This window comes from Dipteris shenzhenensis, chromosome 3 (genome assembly GCF_047967505.1).
Source record: "Dipteris shenzhenensis isolate YYH24624 ecotype China chromosome 3, Dip_SZ_1.0, whole genome shotgun sequence".
In the NCBI taxonomy this organism is placed as follows: Eukaryota; Viridiplantae; Streptophyta; class Polypodiopsida; order Gleicheniales; family Dipteridaceae; genus Dipteris; species Dipteris shenzhenensis.
The window spans coordinates 45,640,441-45,664,006 of record NC_141598.1 but is presented as its reverse complement, the minus strand read 5'-3'; the positions used below and the strand labels follow the sequence as shown (position 1 = coordinate 45,664,006).

General features: G+C 44.0%; 1 protein-coding gene across 3 annotated transcripts; it reads right to left on the bottom strand.

The window, feature by feature from the left end:
• Positions 1 to 1,065: 1,065 nt before the first annotated feature.
• Positions 1,066 to 23,283, bottom strand: LOC147903883 (ATP-dependent zinc metalloprotease FTSH 8, mitochondrial-like). 3 transcript variants are annotated; one of them, XM_087401890.1, is made up of 8 exons: positions 22,922 to 23,283; positions 22,415 to 22,727; positions 15,586 to 15,663; positions 15,226 to 15,362; positions 14,613 to 15,080; positions 13,076 to 13,843; positions 7,961 to 8,188; positions 1,066 to 1,141 (listed from the first exon to the last, which is right to left on the bottom strand). In XM_087401890.1, the coding sequence occupies exons 1-8, from the start codon at positions 23,042 to 23,044 to the stop codon at positions 1,079 to 1,081; spliced, it is 2,178 nt and encodes a 725-aa protein (XP_087258016.1). In that variant the 5' UTR covers positions 23,045 to 23,283; the 3' UTR covers positions 1,066 to 1,078. The 3 variants fall into 3 exon arrangements, with proteins under 3 accessions (XP_087258016.1, XP_087257999.1, XP_087258007.1); XM_087401873.1 differs by lacking the exon at positions 1,066 to 1,141 and adding an exon at positions 1,357 to 2,002; XM_087401881.1 differs by lacking the exon at positions 1,066 to 1,141 and adding an exon at positions 1,357 to 2,002 and having other exon boundaries at positions 15,226 to 15,359.
• Between the last annotated feature and the right edge of the window lie 283 nt (positions 23,284 to 23,566).

Sequence of the window (23,566 nt, the reverse complement as noted above, 5' to 3'; positions counted from 1 at the left end):
GAGAGAAAGAGAGAGAGAGAGAGAAATACATATCAACGTCGACAAGAGGCCCTCGCGGACCTATGGGACAAGGTACAGAATCAAGTAACTCATACAAGCCACTGTGGGCTGGGGCAAAGGGCTCACTAAGGCCCTTGCTGAGTACTAAAATGCTATACTAGTACATAATAGCAAAAAAGTAGCAAAACAGCATGAGGGTGGCATAAAAATATCAAGCGCTCAAAGCTAGAGTCCCGAGTACATGAACCGGCTCCACATATCCAGGCTCCACGGTGGCTCTTTGATGATGAGATGCAAAGAGCTAACCTATCTGCATTTGTCGGGCGATCTCTCGTGGTGGTGGAGGACGTTGTCTCCTCGATCTCTGGATCCGATGGACTATGTCAAGGGTGACGCCTCGCCTCAGTCAATCTCCCCCGAGGAGAGCTGAAATAGGTCAAACCTCAATCTCGTGTGCTCTGGTTGCCTGTCGCTTCGTGTACAATCTCTGTGTCCCTCGTCCAACAGTGCTATGTAGGCTCTCTCCACCGATCCATATATCTCTCATGTCGGCTAGCTCCTCCTCCTTTGCCCTAGAGTGCCCTAGACCTGAGTCAAATGCATAGAAATCCATGACCTGTCTCTGCGCTCGGTCTACCTCAGTACCCTGTGGTGTGGTGGTCCCATCCTACTGCTCTTTGATATGTCGTAGTAGCATCTCTCTGTGTCGTCGCATCTCCATCAGGTAGAGCCCGATACAGATGCTCTCCGGTCAGCTGTAATATATCTCGGATCTGTGTATGTCAAATCATCTCACATGGTGGGGGAGCCCGCTGAGCTATTTTCAGAGTGATCCCTCATCTGTGTCAGTCTCCCCTGAGAAAAGCTGGGATAGGTCAAACCTCAATGGAATGTGCTCTGGTCGCTCTTTGCCTCGCGCGTGGTCTCTGTGTCCCTCTCTCGACGGCACCGTGTCGGCTCTCTTTGCTAATCCAGGCTGCCCTCATATCAGCTAGCTCCTCCTCCTCTACCCCACTGTGTCCTAGAGTGGACTCAAATGTATAAAACTTTGTGACGCGTCGCTGTGCCCGCTCCGCCTCTATATCCTGTGACCTAGCAGAGTCTCATCTCCCTTCTCCTCTCTATTACAGGAGAAATCTTCCTGCATACATACGGTATCATGAAGGTAAAAGGTCTATTCTAATAAGACTTCAACCAAAACACTGCTTGTGGAGAGTCAAGTTCTTCTAAGTGCAGGTCTCTCTCTCTCTCTCTACATTTTTATGTACCCATACAACCAGAGTATATAAGCAGCCATGACTCGTAAATTAATCCATTATACTCAAAGCAAGCATATCAAACTAGCTCCTCAAACAGTCATGTCATATATAAAGAATCATATTGCACAGATAATTAATTAATAATATAGAAAAGTGGTATCTAATGAAACTTCAACCCAACCACATGCCTAGAATTTAAAATGTGGAGAGCGAGTTCTTTGAGCATATGTTATTTTACAATTAAAGAGCACAACAAACATGTGCTCTTAAAAAATACAATATTACAGGGAACGATCCCTTGTTCAATCCATGGACATTATCTCTGCCTCCTCCTCCTGCCTCATTTGCTCCTCTAGCATCAGCTCATCAGCCATCATTTCCTCTTCTAAAAAATCTCTTTCGAAGCTGTTCATGTAAGGACGATGCCCAAGAATTTCAATCAAGTCAAGCTCGTGAAGAATTTCTTTCTCAAGGAGACTTTCGGCAACTTGTTCAACACCTTCTCTATGTTCTTCAATCAAATCCACTGTGTGTTTGTATGCCTTCCCAACCCATTCTCGTACTTCTGCATCAATCATATCTGCCATTTGATCACTGCAAATTTTGATATAGCTCTCCCCTTGTGGAAGTGACAGATGCCCAACTTTTTCATTCAAGCCATAGACTGTCACTTGTTCGTAAGCTATCTGTGTCACTTTTTCCAGGTCATTCTGCGCACCATTAGAGATGCTTCCAAGCAAAACCTGTAAATGACATTGAATTTTACCCTTTCCAAATGAATTGAAAGTTAATTGAGACAAGAACAACATCAGCAAAGAAAACGCTGAGATCTCCTGATAGTGTCTTCCTATGGTAAGCCAGGGACCACATTATAGCTCAAGCATACATGGGCTTACAAAACAAGGCAATCAACTAAAGATTGCAGAGATGTGTATAATAATGCAACCTCTGTCATTACAACTTTATACAAACAGAGGTAGGTGCACCACACACACAGCATGCATACATCATGTAAAAACACACATCACACTTTTTTTGGCAAAAGAAATATTGCATTTAGAAAACTGTACATTCATAGCTATCCAAAGTAGAACAGTTACTACTCAAAACTAGAAGCAGTACTAAAAGGCTTCTAACTGGGCCAGAGGGCCAGAAGGTCTCCAAGGGAGTGAGCATCCTGAAGAGACCGATACAAAGAAGATCGAAATACGGAAAGACATCCACTAAAGAGTGCTCATACAGTCGAATGGTACGAGCACGATACAACGACCAGAGAGCCTGATAGCGATACCAGGAGAAGAGCTGATCATAATCTGGCATAGCAGCATGTCTGCCAAACAACCAAAACTGCTTGCTAAACAAAATCCTGGGAAAACAAGCACGAAGACCCGTCATAACTCTGAAAAGAAAATCATGAGCTGACAGGACCAAAATAGATGTAAGACTGTCTCTCGCATATGAGAACAAGTGGGGCAAGCTGAAGAAGCGATACGCCTAGCAGCCAAGAAAGATCCAAACAGAGCCAAGATGGTAAAGCCCCAACCAAACAGAGCCACAGGAAAGCTGGCTGCTTGACAGGTAGCCTACTGCTCCAGATGTGCCGAAGAGAAGTCTTCCACCAGAAAAGAGACTTATTCAAATGCCAAAAGCGATTTCCATGGTCGAGTTGGATTTTTGTTCAAAAGGTAAGACGTCGACTTTTTAGTAAACGCCAATGCCTTGGCCGAATTGGTCAATGGTCAGCATAGACCCACCGACTGAGGACGACCAGTCCGACCTAGTGTGGTTCTCAGCCTATAAATCGTTCATTTGGGCTTCAGCCCAGAGCAGACTTCAGCCTGTAGCAGCAGCAGGTCCTCAGCCTCAGCCTGGAAAGCAGACAGGGAGGAGGAGCAGAGAAGCAGTGTGCTTCTCTCCATCTTCATCCTCACAAGAAGGGTCTCCCCTTCATTATTTGTAGCACGAAGGACAGCAACAGCCACAGCAGGTTCTTGGATGCCGAGAAAGAACTCGGGGCCAGGTATAACAACAAAAACCAATGCTACTACTTACTGTCATGTGCAAGGTCATTGCAAGAAAGATTGCCCACACTTCATGAAGCTCCATGAGGAAATGGCCAAACCAATTGGCCCAATTTAAGCTTCAACTCTGCTGAATACAACATCCATGGTCATCGAGGAGATCAAAGATCAGCCAAAGGGGGAACCTTGTAAGTTTCCAACTGTGTTCCAATTCTATGGACAAATTAGTGATCAAAAAGTCCTCGTCATGCCTAAGAGTTCAGAGGACATCATCTCCACCAAGGCCACAAAGCACACTTCGCTTCTTCTGTCACTGACGGATACAGTGGCCTTGAATGGAGACACTCATAGGCCAAAGGAGGGGTTTGAGAAACGACTAGAGAACTTGCTACAAAACAGCTTCATCAAACCAAGCAATTCTCCGTATGCAATCCGAACCTCTTTGTCATGGATGACCGCATCCTCTAACAAACTCACAGTCAAGAGTCAGTTCCCCATGCCTCACATCACTCCATCTTGGAACACCTAAGTTGGGCGAAGATGTTTGGCCAGAAACAGGTCAGGGTATGCCAATAGGTGATTTTCTTGATTGATGTGTGGTAGTTTGCCACATCATCATCCACGTAGACAGCCAAGGAACCTCGAAATGCAACCCCTCTAATCATGGTGATGGATGGCTACTAAATGATGCATCTTCATCTCATGTTCTTGGCTTCTCCTCATATGGGGGCCTTACAAGTGAGCAACTAAGCTATGTGTGAAGGATAACACAGCATGGAGCATTGACCTCCAACACAGCTTGGTTTGCAAGTGAAGAAGAAAATCTACTTCACAAAGAGTGGCTCGACCAAAAGCATGGAGTTCACTTTTCTAGGCAAGGCATTGTTTTTATTTTATGAAGCTTGACTCATGCAAACCGAAGAATCAGCTCTTCAAGGAGTGGCTTGCACAAAAAGTAGAGGGTTGTTTGCTTTTAGCCTTGCTAAAAAAGAAGGGCTTTGCTTTATCTGATTGGCTTGGCTTTTACACAAAGCAAAAGTGTCTTTCTAGGAGGAGGGGTGGCTTGTATGCAAAACAAAAGCTGCTTTTTAGGTGTGGCACCCATGAAAAGTAAAATTGACCTAAAATTGGCAAAAACCATGCTTCTAGCTAATAAATTTCAGCTCAACGCACATTTTCTTTTGGCTCAATATTTTGAAGCTGCAGCCAACCCTTTTTCTCCAACGCCTAAGCCCACCTCAATTCGTTCCCCATCCTCCTTGACCGAATCACAATAGCCTTTCACTCTTGCTGCCCACAATCAGTAAATGCATTTCTTTTTTCTACTTTTCATGCCAAAAATCGAAATTCTCAGCTAAGAAATGCTACAGAGCAACGTAGAGGTTGTAGCCCACATGATTTTCAGCTTTCTTCCTCCATTTTCATGCATTTGCTACCATTTCTCCCTCTTTGGCAGCGAAAACGAACTTCAGCCATTAATCCTCTATACGACCACCAAATGGCTGCCACCTCACAAGCCCTACTAGCCCTAAGCCCAATGGTTGACTTACTCTCCAAGCTAGTGGGGTGCTCTTACCTCATCATCACAGCTATCCCATGTTTATCACATTAGATTGGCCCATGGTTAGATAGGGACTCCTACGACTTACTTATGCCCATTGTCGAGTGCTCCTACGTCATTTGTCACTAAGGGATGCAAGTAACATCACCGACCGCCTTGAAATCCAATTGGGCCTGCCTTAGAATCCCCGAAAAATCTAGCCGTACGTAATTGGATGAGTTACTAGAATGGGATGAGTAACAAGAGTGCTACCATCTAACCATGGTTCATAAGATCCCATAGCTGACAAAGAGCAATAAATACTATGATCACAATTGGAGCTATGAGGCTTTTATTTTGGATCTATACGAATGCATCTTATCATCTTTATAGATATTACAGAATGTGTTTCAGGCTCTTGGAACATGGAAAGACGTTCTCGAAAGCTAGGAGCAGAAATGCCAATCAAGCATTCCCTACAAATGAACAACTCTCCAGATTTGCTCAGCTCTACCTTCATTTACCACCGTTAATTGTGTTGGAGATATCATAGCCAAAGAGGGTAGTGATGTGACGTGTTGGTGTGTAGTACTAGGAGTTCTAGTACTAGTTCATGTGTGTGAGTGCCACGTGTCACTATGGGACTTATCCCATATGCACTTGGTGCAAGTGTGTGAGTTTGCAGCCTATATGAATGCTTGTACTTCACTTGTCATGATATACTTGATGAATGAAAGCCTTCATTATGTCTTCATTTGAGTATCACTTCTTCACTCCCTAGCCAATCTCTCTCTCTCTCCCTCACACCAGGTTTCTAACATGGTATCAGAGCAGGTTCACCCTGCCATAGCTGCCACATCATCCTCCTAATCCAAAACCCTAATTGTGCTCAAACCTTTCTTCCTGCAGCCGCCTCAGCCCTGCCAATTTCCACCTCAGATTCAGCGTCGTTTCTGTTTTCCTTCAGCTGCTTTCTACCCTTTTAGGGTTTCTGCACAGCCACCATCTTTGCTGCCCATTTTGCCTCTGTTTGGCAGCCTGTTTACTCTCCTTTCTGCACGCGTAGCCTCTCCATCGTCTGCCCTTCATAGCCGCCTCTGTTCAGGTCTCTTAGGAGCAGCGCTTGTGGAAATTCAAACCATTTCAAAGCATTTTAATCCCCGTTTTTAGGGTTTCCAGGCCACTGCAGCAGAACAGCCCATCCATGTGCGTTTGTTGCAGATTTTCGAGCCATTTGGAGGATTTTTCGACCTATTTTGGAGCAGTTACTTGCATTTCAAGTTGCTCTACGGTTCCTGCTGCAGAACCGCCTTCAACATAGCAGTTTTTGGGGCTGTTCCTAGCCTCTATTTCATCTAGAATTGCCCATTCTTGGTTTGGTATTCTCCTGGTGCATTTTGGTCCACCCATACCTCTACTACAGCCTCTTGGTATAGCTTCGGGCTGGTTTGCAGAAGCGCTTCACAAATTTCAAGCTATCTCATTGCATTTGGCGCCCCTCTAGCTCCCTTCTTGAGGATTCCGGACCTCCTACAACACCTTGAGCACTCATCTTGCCCGGTGCTCTTCATTTGGCTCATTCCTGCACTTCAGGGTTATCTACTTGCTGTTATTTGACTTGGGTTCACTCAGTTCTCTATTTCGAGGAGTAATCTTGCTGCTTTTCCATTAGGGTTTGCATTTTGGAACCCTGAGGGCATCCACCAGCTGCTGGACACCTTTATTCACGCCCTTCTCAAGTTGTTGATTCATTTCCGCACCCTAGAAACGCTCCTTATTGGTTGGTTATCTATTCAGCTTTCTACCTTTGCTACCTCAATTTGACACTATGAAGCCTCATCCTCGTGGTGCAGATTCATCTGCACTACCTCAGCTAGGGGTGAGCAGCATGACAAAGCATTGGCGCTTATTGGTGTGAGGTTGGTCAACAAATTATTTCATCAACTTGAACTCACTGCTTCAGCTAAGGAGAACCTGGACAAGCTCAAGAATATTTATGCTACATCTACTAGACCAAAGCAAGAAGCTTCATCTGCAATGTTGCAAGATCTATTCCCTCTTTGAGGAGGTAGATGATGCTTAGCTCTATGTGTGTTTGTGTTGAGTTGATAAAGGTTCTCACCCTTGAGTTGTCCCTCTAAACTGAACGTATTTGGAGTCAATAAGAGAGGTATTCTACCCTAGGTTGTCCCCCAAAATTGAATGTATTGTCTTTTACTTTGGTGTGACGGTATTCACCACCCAGTTCAGAGTGGGGGGGGGGTTGACGAATGATGGTTTGCCCTTGCCAGTCGCAAGCTGACTAAGAAGTCACTATCACACGGGAGGTGTTGGATAATTGGACCTGCTCTTTGCAGTCTTGTGGTGGAGGTGGGATCGTCGGTCTACGCTTTGCGTGTTGGGTCTCACACTCTTTGCTCTGAAGGGGGGGGTTGGAGATATCATAGCCAAAGAGTGTGATAATGTGATGTGTTGGTGTGTAGTACTAGTTCTAGTGCTAGTTCATGTGTGAGTGCCATGTGTCACTATGGGACTTATCCCATATGCACTTGGTGCAAGTGTGTGAGTTTGTAGCCTATATAAAGGCTTGTACCTGACTTGTCATCATATACTTGATGAATGAAGGAAAGCCTTCATTATGTCTTCATTTGAGTATCACTTCTTCACTCCCTAGCCTATCTCTCTCTCTCTCCCTCACACAATGTTTCTAACAAATTGAAGTTTTAAGTACTTGTTTATGAGAACATACTCTTTTGTACATACGAGGTAAATAAATAGGACATGAGTAAAATAATTAAAGACACATTTTCTGAAAATTACTATTGAGGATGGATTGCTAAAAGTAAGTTAACATCTTCACAAATGTTGTTGAAAGAATTTGGAAAATCAACTCAACTCATCACGTAGGAAAAAGGGGAGTGCATAGCAGCTCTTATCAAGTTTGTCTGATCCAAGTAATCAGGTTCCAGGACTTACATACAGTCCACTGTAATGCGGCATCACATGGCATGTGCCACACATCCCCGTTCATTGTAGAAAACAGTTTGTTTTAATTGAACTTTCAACCTGTTGTCCAGGCAAAATTGAATAAATAGCTCATTAAATAAAATTAGAATTTGATACGGGCACAAATTTCTCACCTGTTCAGCAGCCCGGCCACCCAAGGTCATGCAAATCTGATCAAAAATGTGTTCGTTCGTCAGCAATAAACGACCACTCGTTAGATACTGAGCAAATCCTAGTGCATCTGTACCACGAGGTACTATTGTGACTTTCTTAAGGGGATCCACATGCTCCAAAAACCAGCTTGCCACTGCATGGCCTGCTTCATGATAAGCTACTCTTCTTTTTTCCTCATTGGTCAAAACCTGACGAGAACATGAGATATTAAGCTGTGACTGTGATGTGCCTGCAGAATGGAACAATGTTTTCTGTCTAGCAAAATATTATCTTTTGATATGTATTAACCATAAAACGCCCACCCCAAAAAAAAGGGGGAGGAAAACAGTTCTACACTTATATTGTGGAAAACATGAAGTAAACTGCTTGTCAAGACAGCCTGCACCATATCTATCCAGTGTCATTAAACAAGGAGCATTTTGAAGAAACGAAGTATCATTTGTAACATTTGAGGGAATATAGTATCATTTGTAACATATCAAAAACTTGTAATCTTCTGCATATTCTAAATAGATGTGCTGCATATTTCATAGCAGCTACATAAACAAGGACAACCATCCAGTTTGCATACAATATAGATTTAAGTTATAACCTCCCTTGTGTATTTATCAGCATTGTAATGAGCGTCCAATGTACATAAACGCCTCAAATTGAGAAACAGATGGGGGTTTTCCCCAACAGATGCAAGAGAAACACAAAACTAATTTCGAAGAATATCTAGGAACAAAACGGTCAAATGACCCAAACTAGTTTCGCTGGCCATGCATTCCAAAAGGCATGGTCATCTACTGGTACCACTGTGCTACTTCTAAATGGAATCTTTGTCCTATTAAATCAAGGTCTAGACAAAGCTAAAAATGGCATATCGAGGTGAGGAAACATCTTTGATGTCATGTAGCTACTGTTGGAGTTTGGTAGGTCACCTCCCCATCTGTGAGCCCCTAAATGAGGAGAGAATGAGGCAGGTGCGCCAAGTACTCAGAGATGCAACAGGGCCAAAACTAGAGGGTATGTAGGGCTGTCATATGGGCAGCATGAAAACTTCCATGTTAGCAGCATATGGAGCATAAACAGGCTGCCATTGAAGGATTGGACAAGCTCTGACCAATGGGCAAAAGGGCCCATCCAAGGGTAACACATGTGACCAGGACCAGCAGCGAGAGCTGCTCAGAGATGGGCAGGTTTTGGACCTGTGGACCCCTACCTATATCATTTTTAATGATGATCGATACCCAAATTTGGCAGCTTGTATGCGATTCATCTTTTCATATATTTTCAGTTGTATGCTTTTCTGCTATTCTGTCGGTCACACATCAATCCTCCCTGTTCAGGGGGTCCTCACCTTAACACTTTGGCACTCCCGTATCCAAGAGCCCTCGAAGCTCGTGATTTGAAGTCGCAAGACTTCGTGTTGGCCTTGTCCATACACTATCACCACATGACAGTTATCATGCCAGCCTTTATTCCCTGAAAATCAGCGTGCATTAGGCGTTCTAACAATGCAGATAGTCCGTCACTTGACATCAACGAAAGCAATAGCAAACGGCACCGCGATGTTTGGTGAAACAGTGGCATATGGTCTACACCCAATTTTGGGATCGAGAGTATTGCCTAGCTTCTCTTGCTAGGAGTTTTCTCTCAATGTGTACATTCTTTTTTAAGCAACTACAACTCTTACCTGATTACACAGAAGTTCTGAGCCCTCTGTTGGAATTATCGCCATAATTCATGGCAATGACCAATGTATGGCTAATAAGTGGGTTAGTGCCACTTTTCCCTCATTAGAGGTTTTTCCCCCTAACCACAATTAGTGGGTTGGTTAGGTTTTGTCACTTAGACAAAACCCCAATCTTGTAGCTTGTTATCTTATCTCACTCCAATACAACCTACGTTGCTCTCTTGCTCCTGCTTGCACACTTTTGCACTCACCTTGCTCTCTCATTTCCTTCAATTGGTATCAAAGCCTAGTTCATCATCCTCACCTGTACAACCTCCCTCAGCCAGCCCGCTCCTCTTCCGTACATCCCACTGTACCACTGTACGACAGATTCCATACCATCCTGTCGTACTGCACTTGCTCCCATCCATACAAGTGCCGTCCCCTGTACAGTCTAATGGTGTGTGCTGTCCGGTACAATCTCCTGCGACGTACGATCGTTCTCAGTCGTCCAGATGGTTCCGTACAAGCGACGTACCGTGTACCCGCACCGTACAGCATCATGCACCATACCTGTACCGTACAACGTTCCTACACCGCCTTACCTGCAGCCTTGCCGTTTTCACACCTTCCGTACAATCCCTTGGTACCAATGCCGTTCGTACAACAAGTACATGTCCGTACAGTACGGACTTTACTTTTCCATAATGTTGCCTTCCAGCCAGCGTTTTTGCAGGATTTGGTGCAAAGAATCCTTTTGCAGGTGTTTTGAAGGCTACTTTGGGGCAAATTTCAACGCATTGTGTAAGATTTGGTGCCCAGGCTCATTTTGCAGGCCGATTTTGGGGCAGATTTGAGCACATTGTGTCTGATTTGGGCTTTTGCATTAATTTGGGGCTTTTCTTGGATTTGCCTCAATTTCGGGTCAACTTCACCCTACAATTTGGGGCTTTTGGTCTAGGACTCTTATTTTGCAGGATCTGGGGCTTCTGGCCAATCCGCAAGTGTCTTGCAGACACATTTGGCAGAGTTGGTGAAGGATTCATGCTTTTGGGCTGATGCATTTTATGCCATTGTTTGGCTGAGTCAGTGAGCATTTTGGGGCTGCCTCTTGATCCCGGAAGGGATTTGTGTTGTGCCTCTCTACTCCCAGGAAGGGAAGTTAATTGTAATTGTCAGTATTTGCTGCAGTTTTATTTGGCATTCATGGCCCAAAATAATCCCAAACTTGTTTTTGGTGTCCTCACACAGGAGGATAAGTTGGATGGTACCAATTACTTGTTATCCAGTTTTATGGTGCGCAATCTTTTAGTTGGCAAACATTTGTGGGATGTCATTGGAGATGAGACAACACCAGAGAATGCGGTTGCACCTGCCACTCCTCCTCAACAAGGTCGAGGAAGAGGTAGAGGACAAGCATAGGGTACAGGACAAGTACTAGGTAGAGGACAAGCACACGGTACAAGACAAGTACAGTTGTTGCAGTTGTTGCTCCCACACAAGGGTAGAAGAGACGGGATTCTCGTGATGCACAAGCACTATCTGTGATTTCTCTTTCTATTAAGAGGTTTATTATTCCGCATATCCGGTCATGCAGGAGCTCTAAGGCAGCTTGGGAGATTCTTGACAGGATGTTTGCAGCCTACAATGATGCAAGAGTTTCATTCCTGAAGAGAGAGTTGACTCATACTCATATGGATGAGGGTGACTCTATGTCTGAGCACCTCACCAAACTTCAGGATTTGCGAGAGAAATTGTTAAATATTGATGAGATCATTCCAGATTCAGAGATGGTTACTATCACTTTGAATTCTCTTCCTGAGTCTTATCTTGGTTTTCACACCTCATTGAACTTGTCTTTGGGGGGGGGGGGGTGGCAACCCTCACACCTTTCATGAGTTGATAGGGTTTTTGTTGCAGGAAGAGCAAACACAGAAAAATATGACCACACGTGCAGGTGAACATGCCATGTTTTCCAAGTTCAAGCCAAGGACAAAAGGGAAGCAGCCTGCAAATCAGTCTAAGGCTGATTCTGGACAGCCTTCACAAAAGGCTAAGAGTGATGCAAAGAAGCCCAAGAAAAAGGGGAGATGTCATTACTGCAAAAAGCCAAAGGCTTGCCAAGGAGAAGAAGAAAGATTCCAGTATGGTTGTCTCGGATACATCAGCCTCTCATGCACATGAAGGTGATGCTACAGCCAATTTGGTGGAAGAGGAATATGCCTTTTTGACTTGCAGTCATGATAGCAGTGTGGCTGTCCCTGATGTTACAGCCACCTCTGAGGAGGAGGATTATGCTTTCATGATTTGCAGTTATGACCCTTCTCAGGAGGCATGCAATTTCAGTCATAGTTACCAAGGAACTAGAACGTTCCGGGAACGTCAGATGCCGAAACGGGAACCTTTCAGGAAGGGGGAACCAGAACGGGGGAACGGAAACGCCACGCCATATGGCATTAAACTATACTAGAATTCATAGAAGGCAGTCTGCTCAAAATTTGTCATAGTCTTCTTTGACGACATTTTAGTTTTCAGCCAGACTGAGGAAGAGCATAAGGATCACCTTGCTAAGGTGATGGAACTCCTAAGGAAGGATCGATTGTTCCTAAATACCAAGAAGAGTGAGTTCTTCAAGACATAAATAGAGTATTTGGGACACATTGTGTCTGCTGAGGGAATTCGGGTTGACCCTAAAAAGGTCAAGGCCATAATTGAATGGCCAATACCCAAAAATATACATGAGTTGAGATCCTTCCTAGGGATGTGTAGTTATTATCGCAGATTCATTAAGAATTTTGCACGTCTTGCTTCTCCACTAACAGATTTGTTGAAGAAGCATTCCTTGTATGAGTGGGGAGAGGTTCACCAAGTAACTTTTGAGGAGCTTAAGAGTGTAGGTCCCGGCAGTCTCCGCATATGTTTCAGCTTCAGCAGCAGGACATGTCACAGGCATCTCTAGCCCATGACCATCTAGCTAACCCTAGGGCAATAACAAGGGCTTCCAAAGCGCCAGAGGGTAAATCAGGTAGAGTGCAGGTTAGTGGAGCACCAATAAGAAGACTGCAGGTTAGTGGAAACTAGCAAAGGAGAGAGGCATACACGACCTACGCAGGGAAATGTGATCTCCACAGAAAAATGTAATGCACAGAAGACACAAAAAGAAATCAAGCAAAAGCAGAGACAAGGACATAGAATAGAAACAAGTCAAGCACTGAACAATTGTTCAGTTCTCTTTTACGAGAGGCTGATTCCTTGTGCGATGAAGAAACTTTCATTTCCAATAAATTTCACATTTCACCATGCTTCATTAAGTAATTATAGTGCCTGCACTGATTTGAGGATCAATAGAATATAACTGAAACTTTTGATTATGTCTTGGGGAAAGCATACAGAGGAACATAAGTTATAGCAAAAGAACCTTGCGTTTCTTCTCGAGCCCACGAGCCACCCTATCAACAGCTGCTTCAAAGTGTTCCATAGAAACATGATTGCTGTCCTTTCTTGCTGCAATTATAGCAGCTTCATTGCACACATTAGCTATCTCTGCTCCTGCAAAACCTGATGTAAGTGAAGCCAGTCGTTCGCCATAAAAAAGTGATGGATTATCAAGTTTCAGCTTCTTGAGATAAACTTGAAAAATCTGCTCCCTTCCATTGATATCTGGCTTGTCAATTGCAATTTGCCGATCAAAGCGACCTGGCCTGAGCAGTGCCTCGTCTAATACATCAGGTCTATTCGTGCCAGCAAAGACTACAACGCCTGATATACTCTCAAAGCCATCCATTTCAACTAAAAGCTGGTTAAGAGTGCTATCTCTTTCCTGGTTTACTATGCCACAGCCCCCACGACCCCTGGATCTGCCAAGAGCATCAATCTCGTCTATGAAAATTATGCTTGGAGCAGCCTGCCGAGCCTGGGCAAACAAGTCCCTTACTCTAGAGGGCCCCACCCCAGCAAACATTTCCATGAACTCTGACCCACATATGGGCAGGAAGGCCACACCAGCTTCTCCCGCAGTTGCTTTTGCAAGAAGAGTCTTCCCTGTGCCAGGAGGACCGAACAGAAGAGCACCTTTAGGGATCCGAGCTCCTAGTGCCTCGTACTTCTTTGGGTTGCTCAAAAAATGAACAAACTCCATAATTTCTTCCTTGGCTTCATCGCAGCCAGCCACATCTTTGAATGTCACCTGAGCCAACAAGACAAAAAAAAGCATGCCTAATCAGCTATGCTTCTGCTAATATCTTGATAAATTTTTGCCCCACAGTTGATTAAATGCCCCCATTTCACCTGCATGCAAGAGTACTTATTAAGTTCTGAAGAATCAATATCCACATAGCCATGAGCATTTTTGTATGTATACCGATAAAGATAAATTACAACCAATGTCTCTGCTGCACTTTTTAATATCATGTACTTTTACTGTTGACCCAGTAAAAGTTATGCACATAGCAATGCGTGCGCGTGCGCGCGCGCGTGTGTGTGTGTGTTATAATCAATCAAAGTTTTCACTTTATATATAAAAATGTGTGTGTGTGTGTGTGTGTGTGTGTGTAAGCAACATGCCTAAGCTCATCCTCTGAAAACACAACTTAGTGTGCAGGTTCAATCTCATGACAGTCACTCACAAGGTTGAAAACCATAAACTCCATCACGCCTAGCAAGCCCTAGATACTAAGCCATCCCCACTGACATCGTCAGGGCCCAACAGTTAAACCAAGCCATCCCCACTTACATCGTCAGGGCCCAACCATATGCTCTCACACATATATATCCACACACCCACATATACTTGAGCATCCATTTACACAAATATCTTGGTACTGAGTACCTGTCAGCACTCCACAGGTGAAAAGCAGACTCAGCCGTGACAATTGCTAGCACTAATTCCTGGGTTTTCAACAACCACAACTAAAGAATTGTGCAACCTCACAGCCATAAGCTAACAGAATACAGACCTTCTCTGCAATGGTCTTAGTCGGCTTTGACACCTGTGCTTTTCCCATGTTAAAGACTCCAGGGGCTCCTCCCCTATGTCCTCGGAGAACATGTTGCAGCCCATGAGAAAAGTAGAAAAGGCCACCACACAGAAGAGCAATAGGGATAATCCTTTGGAGTGTATGGAACCAGTCGATATCTGAGACGTATATTACATGCAAATAATCATGGGGATCTGTGCCCATGGCATCTTGTGCATCTTTCAGCTTACGTTCGAAGGACTCCACACTTCCTATGTTAAAACAGTACATGCATCGATCTGCATCAGCCACTGTCTTTGACTCAACCTGCAAATCTTGTGGAATGTCACCTGACTTTGATAAGCATGCACTCCGGACATAAACTTTGGCCAAATTTCTGTTGGACACTTCAATGTGATCCACAAGATCTGCTTCAAGTAGCTTGTTTTTGAATTCTTGGAAGCTGATCTGCAATGCATCCCCAAGCGGGCAGGAACACCCCCCCCCCCCCAAGCGCCCAACAAAACAAAACAAACTTGGATTTAGTAGGAACAAGCATACCAAAATGATTGGCATGAATAGCAGTAGACTTCTCCAGAATGGTGATGCTCACCTCCTGAACAATATTTACATGTATCCAGGAAAAGGTTGCAGCAAAGACAGCAATGCCAGTAACAAGAATGGCAATATACTTCAAAAAATAGCGTTGGCTAATGTTTAGAAAACTAATTTGCCCAGGCTTCAATTCTTCTGGATCACAAAACAAAAAAGATGTTATGAACTAGCAGTGTGTCAATGCTGCTACTAATCAGCACAGCTAAAAGGCTTTTAACTGCTTCCTGCCATCTCAATAAGCTTGATAGCAAATAGAGCATGCTATCATCACAAGAGTCCATAAATATTTTATTAGGTAACTTAAGAGACTGAAGAGATTGAAGTGGATACGATAACAACCTAAATAATCAGGCCTTACCAGTTTGCATATCTGACTTCCGTTGTGTGTGACCATTCGGATAGGATTTCCTACTTTTTGGATAAAATTTCTCAAACCCTGAATGTCAAAGGAACAAGATGAGATGCAGGCGCCTGAGAAACATCCATTCTTCAAATTTTCAAACCCTACATTCTCGCAACAATTAAAGCAATCGAGTTAACAAATTGAGTTACTATTCTGACTTCACAAAGCAAGCAAACTTATTACACTGGAAGTCAGCGTTCTAACAGGGGCCATGTAACACCTACTACTACTAGAAAAATAGAGATGTACTTGGGCAAGAGGAGGTACTGTTCTATGGGTCCAAGATTCAATGCAAATGCTGGTATGTTTAGATAGATATGTGCATTCCATTCTATAACGATGCAATGCATGATGAATCCACACACATCATCAACTATAAGCAAACCAAACAAACAGTACAGATTTTAAGATTAAGTCCATTCATGCATACGATAGGAACTAGCTACTAGAGCATCCAATGATGGAGCAAGAATTACGTAAACATATGCTCTCAAAAAATGTCTTGGCACAGAGGGTTCATTGTCCCAGCCTTAAGCAAGAGGAACGGGACATGGTACCTGTATAGAATTGGGACATGGTACCTGCCTGTCCTATCCTCACCCACTGAATTGCACGTGACACAGCACAGTCTAGCCTCAACGACCAGTTTGTTTCACAGCAGATCCCTACCTGAAGGCCTGCGAATTGTCCTGAGCCCACGATTGACTACAGCAATGCAGTTTTGACAACGCACTCTCAATTCTCAGCAACCCACATCAGAAACCAGCTCCGATTCAATTCGCAATTCATGTACAAGCCCCCCCTCTTGCAGGTTTCGGCACTTGTAGGGGGGGCTTGTACAAGACTTCGCAATTCATGTATAAGCCCCCCTCTTGCAGGTTTCAGAACTCCCTCAGGGTTTCTTGCACAAAAACCATTGCAAACAGTTACCAGCATCATACTGCAGCAATTTGCCCTATTTCCCAAGCTCGCAACGCTTCAACATGCAAAGACACTTTGCTGGATACCTGGCACCATTCGCATCTGCATACCTGCTAAACTTAAACTGTGAAGAGGGCTTCTCTGACACCATCCCCGCTAGGATCTAACCCTAAACACAATCAAACATGATCAATGAAATCTAATAAACATCAGCACGCGACTCACCTCCCAGCCATCCCCGAGCATGTGGGCTAGATATCAGACTCCCACAAGGCTATGCCCATAGCTTTGGCATCCCATACCACCGGAACATATCCACTAGGAACCTTCAGCATAGTATCACATGATCTTCCCTGTAGAGGCCAAAGTCTAGGCTCATGGTCCAGACCAGACCTATCAGTGGTATCAACACACTAAATGCCATCCAAATAGCCTTGGCCACTCTTATAAAGAAGAGCATCATGCTTTCTAGAAAGCGTCCTAGCTAAATATAGCCAACTGGCCCTTTGCTTTGTTCTACGCAGCAGTCCCCTGCCCCTATAAATAGGACCATTTGGGCCTCTCTCATTGGTAGTCAATGAAGCAGTTTTCCACTACTTATTGGGCAGTCTCATGTGCACTGTGCAGTCTCCAATAGATCCTAGACAATTGGTTGCGCAGTTTCCATCCCTCTTGTTGTATCTTGTATTTGAGGTTTTTTTCTCAGCAGTTCCATGCAAATTTTCTCCTGATGTTCGGTGTCGATTGTCTCTTCCCCTATTGCATTTTTCCTGCTGTTCAAGCTTGATTGGTGTGCTCTCATTTTGCTGTTCGCATTCCACTGCACTTTCACAAAGTCTCCCTGAGGCAGGTTGAGGAGACCTTGGATAGTGAACTCACTGCTGTTTTTTTGGATGCAACTCCCCAGACTCTCACTTCTTTCAGGGCCGCCTTGGATTTATTTTGTTTTGCCGCAAGTGCATATATAATAGGAATATATCCAATGGCGTCTGGATAAGCAAAGAGGACAACCCACATTGGGGGGCTGATTTTGGTTTCACTAGGATTCAAAGAGGTGCCACTGTCAAATATTTGGACTGCCAAGTTGGCATGGGTATCTCTCTACAAGCCGTTGGAATGAATACAATGGCTTCTCAATTAGCGCTGAGGACACCCAAAATTGGGGGACTGATTTTGGTTTCACTTGGATTCAGAGTGTGTCTGTGACAGATATTTGGGCTACAAGGTCAGCATGGATATCTCTCCATCGCAGTAGTTTGCTCCTATGTTGGAGAGTATTAGGAGAAAACTCCTCTTTTGGAATTCAACTAGACTTGACTTCTAGAGTGATAGTTGTTAACCAGCCTCAACCTAGTTTATTTATTCTTGTTGGTGCCACTCTAGGGGATGCATCACTCAGCTCAAAAGGCCGATAAAGAATTTCTTGTGGAGTGGGATTTGGCAAATACAAGAGCCATCGTGGCTTGGGGGACTTTGATTCTCCCCACACAAGAAGGGGACCTCAATATGATTGATCCAGATTTGCAATGCAAGGTTGTGGTCAAGGGGCTTTTGCCAAGATAGGAGCCATGGAAATATTTATTCATTCATGCATATAGTGCCGCTCTCCCTCCTCAGGTGGGGATTGGATGGACAGTACCAATTGGATCTTTACCTCGGCGCATCTTAGGGTTCCTTCCTCCCCTCCTATGACTACCATCCTAAAAACTTGGGGCAGCTTCAAGATTAATCTTCAGAGAACCCTTTCATCTTCTCTATAAGAAGTTGATGGGCAGCTTGTCATATGGAATGACAACATACTTGATGATCATGGCAAACCTTCGGGCACTTCTAATCACATGCAATGGTCGAGGCAAAAGATAGGAACCAATTCCTTTGTGGGTTTTTAGAAGCAATTCAAAAATCTTTCAGATGATTGGAAGTTTCATATGGTAAGTCACCTCAAAGGAAGTGAAGCAGACTAATGCAGCCCTATCCTTGGATTGGGTTTTCACAAATGGCAAGCCTTAACATCATTCTACTTGGCAAGGGGCCTTTATGAGATCAGGTACACTATAGGTCAAAGGGCCTCCCCTTGGATTGGGGTTTCACAGATGGTAGGCCTTACCATCGCTCTACTTGGCTTGGGACTCACGAATCCCACTATAGGGTCAAAGGGCCTAGACGAGGTTCAGACGGGGATGCCTTGGTTTTCGATGTTCACTCTAGGGGCAAGTTATCCAGGTCCGGCAATGAGGATATCATTGTAGACGTTGTTTTTTAGCATGTCAGGGTTTTGGGTCAATGCTTCTTGACTTCAAGTTGGTACCTAGAGCCAAACCCGAATCAAACTTCCCTAAGGTTCATGGAGGATTTGGCTTTAGTTGAGGTGTCCCCATAAAGTATTTGCACTGAGACCCTAAGATTGATACAGAGGACCATGAGAAGAGCCTCTCTCCTGAGGATTGGAAGCCCACCAAGAGCCCTAATTGGGAGAATTTTGATAGATCTATAGTCCTGCAGAAAACTTTTTGTAGAAGACTCTGGGAGTTCCTCATGAATATAAAGATCACCATTTTCTTTTAGTTGAAGGAATGCATCCATGCAGAGGCTCAAAGGTGGCAACGACGGTGGATAAGAAGCAAGCTGTTAACTCAAAGATTGGCAAGATTTTGGAGATTTTATTCCCTCCACAGCTTGAGTCTAGTGCGCCTCGACGGAATACTGCATTGATTCTTACTCTTGAACCCGAAGGACCTCTGCAAGATGAGGCTGAAGGTTCATCCGGTCGAGCGTCCAAGAAGCAAAAACAGCAATGCCCTCATATCACGCAAGGAGTAGTTTCTTCTCCTTTCTATTCATGGAGGCATTGCACTAAACCTGTGGAGGATCAGCCCCTACTTGCCCTCGGTGCCATTATGCTGAGGAGAGTCCGCTCGGCATTGTTTATGGGATTCCAAAAATGCTCGCTTGATCTAGAAGGGGACTACTAGACTCTTAAGTACTATTGTTTCCTCCCCCTTGTTAATGATCTGGGGCTCAGTGGCTTAGCTCTCTCTTTCGGGGCCTCAATCTTTTACTCTTCTTGGGCTCTGGCTCTTTCGGTTCGGTGACACTGAGTTGAGCCATGCTTTCCCATTCTCCTTACAGACCCACATGGCACACATGCCTCAATGGATGCCTTTTGGGAGATCTTAGCACGCATTTCAGCATGGCATATTTGGAGATCCAGAAGCACGAAATGGCTCCCACGCCCACCCTTCTCACATTTCATATGTGTGTGTGTGTGTGTGTGTGTGTGTGTGTGATCTGGGCATGGTTTACATTTACTTGTATGTGAGCACATCCCGATTAGATCTAGAGTTCTCATTGTGATCTTCATTTTCTGATGTGTGCTCTAACATGGTTAGGATTTGAGCTAGATGTCTACAATTAGATTTTCCAATAAAAGGGTTAAAAAAACATAGCTGATAGTGTTAGCAATGTGAGATGCCAATTGGAGAAGAACTTCACAAAGTGAAATTTGCACATTCGCTCATGAGGCCAAAACACACCTCTTGATGGATCCAAGAAGACACCCAAACTCAACTAGCAGCTGGAATTATGTTACTAAACCAAATGGGACATACATAAGGCAAGGACCATCTCTTGAGGTCAAAGTCACCTCATAAGAATTATACAAACGTGTTTGTACCGAGTTCCAATTATGAAAGGCAGTGTACTTAAGAGCAAGGCTAGCAAGAAAGAGAAACAAAGTTACTTTTTTCCTTCATCCAAGTGTAAAGACAAAAACCATTCCATTCTATTCTCTCCTCAACAAACAACGGGACACATGGTGCTGGGAGCATCACCCTTTCCAAAGAGACTTGGTAAAAAAAAGAGAAGGTACACTCAAAAGCTAGGCACAAAGTGTGCTAAGAAAATCAAAGGCATGCCTTGTAACACTAAAAAGTAATATATACCTTGTAAGAGTAGAATAAGTCCAATCATACAAATTTAGATTTTTTGTTGTTCTAAAGATCAAAAATCTACACAGAAAATAAATGAGAATAAAAGAGAATATGAAAGAGAAGAAAAAAGAGGTAAACAAACACTTTTAACAAAAACAAAAGGAAGACATACTTAGCAAGCAAAGCAACACTTATGTCGTCATCAGTGCCCAAGCATAAAAAGTAAGGTTGAGTCCACAGGCTGGTCAGCCAGCCAGTAGACGGCTCAGCAGATCAAAAGGCCAGTCGGCCCTGTCACAAACTGGGGCCACCAGTTTATGGGGCATTTCAGCCAAGCCAGGGCACCCCAGAGAGCAGTGAACGACAGCAGCTGTGCACTGGACAGATGGTTCCAGCAGGGTGCAGCAAAGGCACCAGCAAGACCAGCAGCCCTTAGCCATTGTAAAGAGCTCGACCAGTGGGCAGATCACATAGGGCAGAGAGGGTGGAGTTTTAAGCTCCTCCCCAAGCCACTGAAGATATCCATCGAGAAGCGTGCCTTAAGAGTAGTGAGCAGCAGATTGGGGGCTCAGTTCCAGCACTAGTGGGCAACACACTGCTGACCACCTACTGTGGCTATGAATGCATCTTTTGTATGTATTTTTGGGTCCTCTTTGGAAATTCTTATTCAGTTATCGGTTGCATATCTTGCTGCTATTCCAGATCTGAGCATGGTTTACACTTACATGTATGTGAGCACATCCCGATTAGATCTAGAGTTCTCAGGTGTAATCTTGTGGATGATTCATTTTCTGCTGCGTATTCTAACATGGAACTTAGGATTTGAGCTAGATGTCTATAATTAGATTTTCCAATAAAAAAGTTAAAAAAGCATAGCTGATAGTGTTAGCAATGTGAGACGCCAATTAGAGAAAAACTTCACAAAGTGAAATCTGCACATTCGCTCATGAGGCCAAAACACACCTCTTGATGGATCCAAGAACACACCCAAACTCAACTAGCGGATGGAATTATGTTACTATAGCAAATGGGACATACATAAGGCAAGGACCATCTCTCAAGGCCTAGTCAACCACGTAAGAATTATACAAACGTGTTTGTACCGATTTCCAATTATAAAAGGCAGCGTACTTAAGAGCAAGGCTAGCATGAAAGGGAAGCAAAATTACTTTTTTCCCTCATCCAAGTGTGAAGACAAAAGCCATTTCATTCTATTCTCTCCTCAGCAAACAAGGGGACACACGGTGCTGGGAGCATTACCCCTTTCCACAGAGACTAGGTGAAAAAGAGAAGGTACACTCAAAAGCTAGGCACAAAGTGTGCTAAGAAAATCAAAGGCATGCATTGTAACACAAAAAGTAAGCTTGAGTCCTTAAGGAAAACCCTAGAGAAACTTGAAACGGTTCCATTATCATTGCCTTTGAGGTAGTGCCTCCGATCCTAAACAAGAAGCTTAGAACATGCAGCTCATAGAATCAACAGTGGAAATTCTATCACTGTATCAACACTTGGACCTTTCTAAATGGCATCTCGTACCCTATTCTTTAACCTCACTCTCTAAATTTTGGTATAAGAATATTTAAATGTGACCAAATTGTATTGTTTCCCTCTGGGGTGTGCTAAGAAAATCAAAGGCATGCATTGTAACACAAAAAGTAAGCTCGAGTCCTTAAGGAAAACCCTAGAGAAACTTGAAACGGTTCCATTATCATTGCCTTTGAGGTAGTGCCTCCGATCCTAAACAAGAAGCTTAGAACATGCAGCTCATAGAATCAACAGTGGAAATTCTATCACTGTATCAACACTTGGACCTTTCTAAATGGCATCTCGTACCCTATTCTTTAACCTCACTCTCTAAATTTTGGTATAAGAATATTTAAATGTGACCAAATTGTATTGTTTCCCTCTGGGCCTTCGAGAATTGAAACACTTACAAGATTTCCTGGGAATCTCACTGGAGCAAAAGCTTCTGGATGTGCCTGGACTTTGATATGGTGTTCTAACATAGACTATGCGTCTCTCTGAGAAAAAGTTGAATTGCAACTTTCTGGAACTGAAGTGACACAACTGTGGCGGGCATAAAGCTAATGCCCACTGCCATAGCTCTAACCTTTTATCTTGTATCCGTGCATGTATGGAGATGCCGGAGGACATTGATACAATGGTTTGATTACTCCATCTAATGAGCGTACGGAAGGAGCCATTGGAGCTACAACTCCGCAATGCCGTAGAGGACAAGAGGATGTCCTGCAAATTGCATTCATGAATAACACAGTTAGACAAAACGATGCACTTTGTCGTATTTCATTTGTGCAGCGAGTTGGCGATGTAGATGAGCCTTTAACTCGCAATATAGCCGCGCATATTCTCTGTGTTCGCAGAAAACGCGTAATTGGAGGACAAGCGCATGTTCTACAACGTTTTGAAGGTCAGTTACGTACAACGTCCCGCAAGCAAGGTCGAGCTAGCAAAGAGGGGCGGCGACGTGACATTGGAAGACCCAAGAAGCCAGGAACCCGATAAACGAGCAAGGAGGGAAATTCCGAGGCAGGCCAAAGGTGCATGGGCAACCGCCATCAGCTACTGAGTGTCATGAGGAAGCTGTTGGAGATGGCGACGAGCACAACGAAGGCAAACCAGACTTGGTATAAACCCAAAACCTCAGCCTGTCGGCCGAGCCGTGCAAAATCCTCTCTCTGCAACTTTAAACAGGAAATTAAGATCTTTCCTTTTTCTTTTTTCTTTTTTCTTTTCCACAACCAAAAAACAAGATGAATGCTCATAAAGCATTCATAAGGCCTGCCTCCTATGGGCAGCATGGAAGAGAGAGAGAGAGGACTTGGATGTGCACAAGGAGATAAAAGAAGAGAGAGAGAGGGGGGGAGGGGGCGTTGCCTTGAAATAGAAAGAGAGAAAGAGGGAACGTGGAAATTAGAGAAGGGGCAAAAAAAAAGAATAAGAAATGATTTTCGCTTTGCCAAGCTCACCCACCGTCAATAAGGCTACCACTCGAGTGGCAGAACAACAAGGTGTGAATTTTGAAATACATTATGGCCCTCCATACCCAAACAATCAAGTTACAAGTA

Bases quoted from the DNA above. Each gene is read 5' to 3' on its own strand.
- LOC147903883 (XM_087401873.1), bottom strand. From the start codon at position 23,044: ATGCACCTTTGGCCTGCCTCGGAATTTCCCTCCTTGCTCGTTTATCGG. The intron at 15,081-15,225 runs GTGAGCATCACC...GATGCATTGCAG, and splicing joins ATGTAAATATTGTTCAGGAG to ATCAGCTTCCAAGAATTCAA. The intron at 2,003-7,960 runs GTGAGAAATTTG...TGTCATTTACAG, and splicing joins GTGGCCGGGCTGCTGAACAG to GTTTTGCTTGGAAGCATCTC.